This window comes from Elephantulus edwardii, unplaced genomic scaffold, assembly GCF_000299155.1.
Source record: "Elephantulus edwardii isolate Elephantulus edwardi_28Jun2011 unplaced genomic scaffold, EleEdw1.0 scaffold00168, whole genome shotgun sequence".
Taxonomy (NCBI): Eukaryota; Metazoa; Chordata; class Mammalia; order Macroscelidea; family Macroscelididae; genus Elephantulus; species Elephantulus edwardii.
In genome coordinates, this window is record NW_006399918.1 from 5,405,993 (window position 1) to 5,415,515 (window position 9,523).

The window sequence follows — 9,523 nt, forward strand, 5'->3', positions numbered from 1 at the left end:
TAACCACGAGTTACCTCTGTACAGCAACGCACAGACCAGTGCTATACCACCTAGAAGAATGTTTGACAGGAAGACAATTTGAACCTGGCCGAGGGCCACAGATGACAATCACCCACCTTCGGCTTGGTAGCACAGCTTCCTTCTACTAGGCCAACGTAGCTCTCTCTTGGTCGTTGTCATTTTAATGTTTAGGAGGCCCTATAAACTTATTTTGCATTTTGCAATTTGTGCTTTTGGTCTAAATCAGAAACATCCTATATTATATACATTTTATTAGAAAAGTAATTTTTAAAAGCCAGATCTGACAGCATTATCCATGCTTTTTATTCTAAGAAATTTATGATTAGGGTTTGCACATCTAGTCCACAATCTATTTTTAATTTGTTTTTTGCAAATGATGTGAGGCATCAATCCTGTTTTATTTTCCTACATATGGAAATTCAATTTTCCCAGAACATTAATCCAAGACTCTTCTTTCCTTAACAACTGGACTTAGCAACCGTGTAAAATTAGTCGAGCACAGATATAAAGGTTTATTTCATTCTATTCCATTGGTCTATGTGCTGTTATTACATGAGTATCATGCTATATTGGTTCCTGTAGCTAGATGTTCTTTCTTTTTCAATACGAAATAAGGATCACAGTAGAAATGGTCCTAGAAACCCTCCTCTTTAAGTAATTGAGGTTGAATGGAGGTGATTGTTACCACTAACTCTAACTTTTTATCCAACAGAAGATAACCATGAGATTAGAAGGAGGGTCTAGATTGCCTCCTTGTTTGGACTACAGGATACTGACAGAGGGTGGAGGACAGAAGTAAGGTTCCTTGCTTTCATATGGAGAAGAAAGGGAAAGAGCTTTATAAGGTTACAAATTCTACATACCAGCTCAGGAGGAAGTTCCAGATCTTCTTCTACATCCCAGCCACCTCCTTCTTCCTGTCCTTTGCCAAAAGCATCATCCCCCAGACCGTCTGAAGCTTCCACAAACCCTTCTGTAAGAAAAATCCAAACTCTATTGACCACTATAATCTGAAAGCCTGTACAACTGCCAACAACCCAGGTCTGATCCACAGGGTCCATCTCACCAGAAAAGGTGTAGAAAGCACGCTTTCTTACCTTCATCCAGCTGCAGCTCTGCATCCTCTCCCCAGCCCTCAGTACCCACAGTGTCAATGTCAATATCAGCAGCCAGTGCTTTCCCTGAAGAGGGTTAAACAAAGAAACTGGTTATAGTCAGGCCAGTCTGAAATAAAGTTCCTCAGTAAGTAAGTCGTATTCATTCAAAAGGTTCCATGGTTAAGCTCATTTATTATTTATTTTGTGTGTGTAAGGGAGCATGGGATATCAAATTCTAGAATGGTTTCCCACTGTGGACAGTGTTTGGTGGCGTTCGCAGTTGTAAAACAGGTTTGGAAGCAGGAGTGGCATCCACTTTCTAAACCACAGTCTCTGGAAACTATGAACTTGGAGAAATAACGATAGCTATGGAAAGGCATTAGATCTTTTGTTCACAGAGTTGCTATGTGTTGACCTTGACTCAACAGCAATCAACAACAAGGGAGCATGTGCAGTGAATTACTTAATGTGGCTTCTGCAGCCCTAGTCTTTGTGGCTCCCACTCACTCAATGAACAGGATTATATAAATGTGGGGTGTCTGTGGCTCACCAAAGGGAGTGGATAACTTGCTAATAAATTAGGTGCAGAACACACTTTGGGGTTAGAACTATGCAAATAAAGTGTGTAAAATGCTAACCTGGGGAGTGATCAGTTGTGCCATCTCATCAAGCTTAAAATAAGCCATTCCAGAGACAGAAAAGGATGATCTTGCATTAAGAAAAAAGAGCCATGAGTGGCATGTGTCCTTTAGCTTTTAGATCTCTGCAAGGAAACTGTGTTGATCCAGAAAACAGAAAGCTATAACACTATCATATTTATGGGGTTCCTGGCTGTGAGAAAACCCATTGCCTCTGGGCAGTAGACTTGCTTGAGGAATGAGATGCTTCCAGGCATTTGTTGGAGAGATATGTTTGCTGCTCCTTTGGGCCTAGGCTTACTGGCAGAGTGAGATACCACTGATCCTTAAAGCAGTGGAGATAAAAGAGCTTTGTAACACTGTCCAAACAGTGCAGTGGCTAAGGCCACAGACAAGAGAATGGGCTGCCTTCTGGCACTGAATTCTGAGTCGTTTTCTTGATGCTGAATTATAAGCTTCCTTCTTCCCTAATAAACTCTTTAACTGTAGGTATTCTGTGTGTGAGTTTAGTGGGCCACTGTGACAAAGTATCCAATTTAATCAAAAGTAGCGAATGCTCTGGGGGGGGGGGGGGGGATGGACAGTTGGCTCTGAACTGGTTTAGAGCACTGGGAAAGGTGGTGGGAACATGCCTGACCTCACAAGATTTGGCCTTCGGCATCTGATGGGGATTCTTGCCCTTGGTGAAGGTAGTGAAAGGCATATGGAACAACCCTAAAGCCCATACTGGTTTTATAGGGGGCCTGACACTTGAAATTCTAGGGAGATTTTATTATACTAAATTAGAGTAGGTTTCACATCTAGAATAAAAGAGAAATGGAACTAATTGTCCTTACTACTTACCAAATAGTAGCCCTTTAGCCAATCATCTTTAATGTTCAAGCTTCTGTTAACAAACTCATGTGATTTCTCTTTGAGATTTTCCCCAAGTTATTATCATTACAGTTACCACAATCTCATCTTATAATTTTACACTAAGTATATTACAAATTATCAGAGTTTTCACTATTATCCAATTTCATTTCCACAACCACCACAAAAGAAGGTTGAGTAGACATATTACCATGAAATAAATCAGTAATGTTCTTTAAGGCAACTCAGTTGGTAAAGCAATGAATCAGTACCTCAAATCTAAGATAAAGTTTTGTAGTTTTGTCAACATACTGCTTCTACAAAAACATCAACTGGCATTCTTGTTAAAAATTCTTCACAACCACAACACATTACACAATTTCTTTATCAGTCTGTTCCTGATTTTAATTTATGGTTTAGTGTTTGAAGACAGGCAAAACTAGGCTTAACCTATTATAGCTCTGCCATTTATTATTTGCACATTGGGACAAATTATGTAACACAGCTGTAGGAGTTAGATAATACAATAAATGAAATAAAATCCTAGCACAAAGCTATTATTTATAAATATACAATTTATTTGTTTCTTCCTCATCTTTATCAACCCTTACTTCTTTCAAGGTAATATTTTCTGTTTCCTTAATACTTTTACAGTTCTCTGAAGCTAAATGAAAATTTTTGAGAAGGAAAAGAGCTCCCTGTCACCATTTATCTTTTTCTGTCTATATCACATTGGAAAAAGCTCTATTTAGGCCAAGGGAAGGGAAATTCTCATCATCAAAATGTTAAGCCTTAGCTGTTGGATTATTTTTGGTTTGAGGAGGTTAGGAAGAAACTTTTAAAAGAGCTTTTATCAACAGAGCTTTCAATACTTTATCATTTGAGTATAGATGTAGTCATTCAATAATTTACTTACTAAAGGCAGTATATCCTAACTAGAGTTCTTGTGGCCTAGTGGGTAAGAAGTTATACTGCCAACCCAAAGATCAGTGGTGCGAATCTACTACCTGTTCCAAGGGAAGAAGATGGGCAATCTTGTCTTGTGTGATATACAACCTCTGAAAACCTACCAGAGTTGATTCTGATTTAATGTTTTACAACAACAACAATGTATGATAAATATGACTCAGGTACAGTAAAATAGGAGTGACTAAGCTACAGGTTAAAAAACAAAAGCTAGGTGGTTTTGCCTTTTTAAAAAAAAAAAAGGTTGGTATTGTAGGAAGAAACACAGATAATAACTAACTAGATAGGCAGCTATGTTTATGATCCTGGATGGGGCTAAGCAGGAATCAGAAACAGATTATTCCTTCTGTCTCTGCTTTTGGGTTTGTGTGTATGGGTGGTGGTGGTTATTCTGTGCCATCAGGTCAGAAGCAGCCCACAGCTGATTCTCTAGTGAGTTTTCAGAGGCTGTATATGGCATGGGAGAAGACTGCCCATATTTCTCCTACAGAGCAGCTGGTGGACTCAAATAGCATGTCTTGGTCTTCTTACCACTAAGCAAGTAGAGCTCTTGTGGAACACCTGTGGATTAGAACCTCCTGCCTTTGGGTTGGCAGTGCAACTCCTTACCCACTGGGCCACCAGAGCTGCATATATGTGGGGTAAGGCAGTGTATGCAAGGCATGAGAACACAGGGTTGGTGGGAAGAGATGTGGGGAAAAGCAGGAGGGGAAATACTCCCAAGAATCTCTGTAGGCTCTTAAGAGAACTAAATATTAGCCATAGTCAAGAAAACAGGAGAAGCAGTAAGTGGGGAAGAACAGAGTGTGTTGGCGTACATCACTTTGAGGCAGCTGAATTTGCACAGAGAAAGGACAGATGAAGCTAAGAGATAATGGTACCCAATAGGAAGTTCTTTAAAAAACAAACCACGGTAACAAACTCCAAAACTGTTATGGGAGAAATGGGTGCTTACGCTTACCTCTGTTGGCAATAGAGCCTTCAAAGAATCCTTTGGACACAGTCAATAAAGGCCAGTTAGTATCCAATGGCATGATTGGTGCAGGTGGCTGGAGCAGCTTTGCATTAGGGTCAATGTCAGGGATCTGAAAAGTAAAAAAGAAAGCAGAATAAAAGTAAACAGTTCTGAGGAGCCACGCAGGAAAAGATAATGGAGCTTTTAAAAATCTTTTAGTTTCTACAATTTTTCCAATATTCATATAGGGGTGTGATATTTATACTTCTAAATTATTTCAAGAGCTCAGATTTACTCCCATTCATGTAAAGTAAAACTCACTGTTTCCTTTTCTGGGTCAAATGTCTCCTTCAGGCTCTCAGCTTCTTCATCTAAGCCATGGGTAGCTGCTGTGAGATAGGCTAGTGACTCTGTTGAAAAAATAAGACTTTGTAACAAAGGTAGGTACATTTGCAAGAGTCTGCTCCTATAATAGGCAGTATCTGAGTTGACCCCAGGTAATCCTTGACTCCTAGCATTCATGCTATTTCAGAATGTCTTCTTGAGTATAGGCTAGACTTACTGACTAGTTTCTGATGGACAGACCATGGCAGAAGAGATAGGATGTCATGTCTGAGGTGAGGTTACAGACCTTGGCTTCCATCCAGAACACCTGCTCTTGCTCGTTTACACTGTGACAAATGAGCTGCCGTACTGTGGACTGTGCTATGGAGAGGCTGTAAGGCAAGACACTAATGTCTCCCAGCCAACAGTCGCAAAGATCTGAAGTCTGCCAAAAGCCATGTGAAGCAGCTTGGAGGTGCATCTTCTTCTAGATGAACCTTGACAAGTATGCGGCTCCAACCTTCACTATAGTCTTATGAGAAACAATAAGGCAGACATATCCAGCTAAATCATGACCAACACTGTAAGGAAATAAATGTTTGTGTTCCAAGTCCCTAAGTTTTGGGGTAGTTTGCTCACAGCAATAAGTAACTAATATAGGTGCTAATACTTAAGGTTTAGACTCAAGGTTAAGAATCTCAGAATTATCATTTATTCCTCTTTCACATTCTACATTTCATCTTTCAAAACCATGTTGGCTCTAACTTCAAAATATATCCCAAATCAGACTCACTCCCACACACCTCAGTCCAAACCACATCTTTGACGTAGTTCTTTGATACAGTTTGAATGATAGTATGGTGAAAAATATTAACAGATTCTCAAAGTATATCCTTTTAATGTATAAATGAACAATTTTATAAATTAGCAAAACCTCCAAATTTGAAGTAAAGGAATAAAGTTAAAAGTGTACTTAATAAACTACATTTACTACATCATCTGCTACAGGACCTTTAAAAACTTACTATTTCTCCCCCCCGCCCCAAACTATTTTCCTAATAATTAGCCAGATTGAGAATTCTGACAGCATCCTCATTTGATTACTGAGCATGACATGAACCTGTTTTGTTTTTTTCTTTTCTTTTTATTGTGCTTCATTCATGTACATTATGTTTTATTCAATCTTTCATTATGAACGTGTTCTTGAAAATAATACTTTACACATGAAAAACTCAACATGAAAAGAAAAATATTTCCTAAGGTTCCAAAGGAGTTTGTGAGATACTTACTCTGCCCACAGTTCTTCAGAATCCGCACTCGTTCTGACACGTCACCCAGGTACAGGGCATTCTGATAATGGCCACTCATATCCTTTCGAATCTCAGCTGTACCAAGTCAGTAAAAGATAACCAGTTATGTCTCCTACATTCTATTTTTTTTCATTCCCTCCCCTAAGTACCCGTTTCCCCTCCTGTGTTTCAGAGGTCTCACCAATCTTCATCATTTTTCGAAGTTTCTCCAGGTTGCCAGTAATAAGGTACAGGAAGGAAAGTTTGTCAAAGTTTTTGGTGCGCTGATAACACATTTCCACAATCTGGTGATTCCCTTGCAGGAGGGCCACCTCTCCCAGCTTTTCCCAGCAGTTCTTGTCATCCAATGCTTTGGCTGCTTCCAAAGCAATCTAAAGAATACCAAGCCATGGTCAGAGTTAAAAGGTTCAAAGGCAGGATGACTCAAAACCAGGAGTGGTGCAGTCAAAACATCTGCTTCCAAATAAGCTCCCAAGAAATTCCATAAACTTTCAATCACTTTCAGTTTTCAGTCCAATTCTACCTATTAAAAAGTCTACATTAAGAAGTCATGCTAAATTAATGAACAGAAGAATCACATCATATTATTGTCTACCTTAAAAGTTTACCTTTAAAAAACTGGCTTTTATAACAAAATCAACTCTCAGCAGTTACTGATTCCATAGGGTTAGTTTCAGTTATTACTTATTGACCTTATTCCCTACTTGCTAGGTCTGAAGATCGAAAGAGATATTTAGAGAAGACAGAAGAAATAATTAAAGAAAGGAGTTCAGAAGTAGAAAGTTAGTTTTACTAAGCTCTTTGTCCATTTTAAAGCAATGCGTATAGACTCTGGTTTTGAACACTAAATAATCATCCTGTCATCACCAAGCAGTAAGGCAGCAAGGTCAAACGGTAAGGAAACAAACTTTAAAAAATTCCTTAATGTGTCTCTTCTGTCCCAGAAGTCAATGGATTCAAACTAACTGAATTAATCACTAACAGTAGTGGTAACACTACAGTAAAGCAAACATGAAAAAGTAAAATATAAAATAGACAAAGAACAACAGCAAGATGGCACAATTTTTAAAATCCCAGACTGTACCACACGGGCTAATGACCTCCCTCAGAGTAATGCCTGCTCAATACTGCTCCCACTTCTCACACCCCCTATAAAATAAAGGGAAGCCTCACCTCAATGTTTCCACACTCCAGGGCCAGACTAAAGCGTGTTTTCTCATCCTTGACAAAGTGCAGTGCCACTTCAGGATAGCCCTTCTTCTGAAGATAAGCAATGATGGACTGGCCGACTAGTTTGGCATTCCTAACCATGTGCAACACCTAGAAATTTGAGATAAGGCAGTTAGCAGAGATCATTTAGGGGGGGGAATAAAAAAGTGCTGTTCCTCTCAATATTGCTTTATACTTCTCTATTTCTTACCTCATCGTACTTCCTGTTGATAAGGGCCAATTTGAACTTGAACTCAGTTGGATCAATGGTGAGCACCCGAGGACGACACTCCCTGTCCAGGCAATATACATTGTTCCCCTTCACCCGTGTGACATAGATGGGTAAATCCAGAGTTCGGATAATCCCGTGGTCCCTATGAATAGGGAGGAGAAGGTATTGCTTTCAGTAAATACTGGAAAGAGTTAGAATTTGTGGAACATCCAGTTTGTGAAGAGATATAGCAAGTCCAACACATAACCTTTTCTCTTCTCATTATTCTTTCTATTTAAACAATAGTATAGTTTATTTCTGTAACTAAAAAACCAGCAGAACTAAAGTTTTATTTATTTTATCAATTTGTAAAAAGTGGGGCAAAAATGGGCAAATGGTCTAATCTTTCTTTACAAGCTATTACTATAGAAGCTGAGTAACAAACATGACTTAAGACTTAAATCTTAATTTCTGATATACTCCTTCCATGTAGGCTACAGATAAAAAGTACAACAGCAGTATATGGGAAGATTTTATATAAAGAAATTGGGGAAAATATTTTTAATTAAGTGATAAAAATACTGCAAATTAAAGCTGATGGAAAGCTTAAAAACCTCATTGCCATTAAATCTGAAATCATCTCAGAGCTGACCCTCCTGTGGGTTTTCAGAGGCTACAAATAGCACAGGAAAAGAAAGCCCATCTTTCTCCCTCAGAGAAATTGATGGACTTGAGCTGCTTGGTTTTGGCTGGGTGGTTCAATTCCTTTTCCAGTAGGCCACCTGAAATTTCTAATTCAAGTAACAATGATAGAATATTCCAATTTATAGACTTGTCTACATATACTATATTAAATCCCAAAATGAATGGGCTCTATAGACATACATTTCATATTTACTGAATCTGTATGCTAAGCAAATAATTCAATAAGCTGGACTATAATGAAGAACATGGCATCAGGATTAGAAGAATACTCATCAACAACCTGCATTATGCAGATGACACAACCTTGTTTTCAAAGAGTGAAGAGAATATGAAGCATTTACTTGCAGAAAATCAAAGACTACCGCCTTAAAAATGGATTACGTCTTAACATCTAGAAAACAAAATCTTCATCACCAGAGCAATACATCATGAGAGATGGATAAAGGATTGAAGTTCTCAATTATTTAATTTTACTTAGATACACAGTCAATATACATGGTAGCAGCAGTTAAGAAATCAAAAGACATGATGCATTGGAAAAATAGGCTGTCTACGACCTCTCAAAAGTATTAAAAGAAAAATGTCAGTAGATGTGCCTAATTCAATCCATGGTATTTTCAGGAGGGGCCAGTCCTTACAAAGAGACATCATGCTGGGAAAGACAGAAGGTCAGAGAAAGAGATAAAGATTCTCAACAAGATGGGTTGACACAATGACCGTTAATATAGGCTGGAGCATGGCAGAGACTGGGATGATGGTAGAGGATAAGACACGGTTCAGATTGTTGTTGACAGAGTAACAATGACTGGCAGTCCTAACAATCATATCACCAAACAACCTCAGGAACAATAGACATACATTAGGAACCAACAATAACACGGGCATGGGTTAAGAGCCATGGTGGTGTCATCAATTAAGTACGAGGCTGCAAACAGAAAGGTCAGTGGTGTAAATCATAGAAAAAGGATGAGGCAGTCTGCTCTTTATAAATATTTAGTTTTTTAGATTGTTTGAATCAGAGGATTTACATGTATATTAGGACAAAAACCAAAATGTAATGAGCACCTATTTAAAAAATTTTACTTTAAAAAAAAGTGCTTACTGCACACCCATGTTTATCGTGGCTTTGTTCACAACAGCAAGGAGCTGGAAACAACCCAAGTGCCCATCAACAAATGAATGGATAGAGAAGCTGTGGTATATTCACACAATGGAATACTACGCTGCATTGAAAA

The 9,523-nt window shown here is 38.6% G+C and overlaps 1 protein-coding gene and 1 pseudogene across 2 annotated transcripts in view; both read right to left on the reverse strand.

Annotated features, from left to right (window-relative positions):
• Window positions 1-584, reverse strand: part of LOC102854192 — a 7,632-nt pseudogene extending 7,048 nt beyond the window's left edge.
• Window positions 1-9,523, reverse strand: part of COPA (coatomer protein complex, subunit alpha) — a 72,709-nt gene that overhangs the window by 18,400 nt on the left and 44,786 nt on the right. For both annotated transcript variants that reach the window (XM_006895468.1, XM_006895467.1), the window contains exons 18-25: window positions 7,584-7,746; window positions 7,337-7,483; window positions 6,345-6,534; window positions 6,143-6,238; window positions 4,851-4,939; window positions 4,530-4,659; window positions 1,119-1,202; window positions 885-994 (exon numbers count right to left, since the gene is read on the reverse strand). In XM_006895468.1, the coding sequence (XP_006895530.1) occupies window positions 885-994; window positions 1,119-1,202; window positions 4,530-4,659; window positions 4,851-4,939; window positions 6,143-6,238; window positions 6,345-6,534; window positions 7,337-7,483; window positions 7,584-7,746 (1,009 nt within the window). The remainder of the gene's footprint in view (window positions 1-884; window positions 995-1,118; window positions 1,203-4,529; window positions 4,660-4,850; window positions 4,940-6,142; window positions 6,239-6,344; window positions 6,535-7,336; window positions 7,484-7,583; window positions 7,747-9,523) is intronic.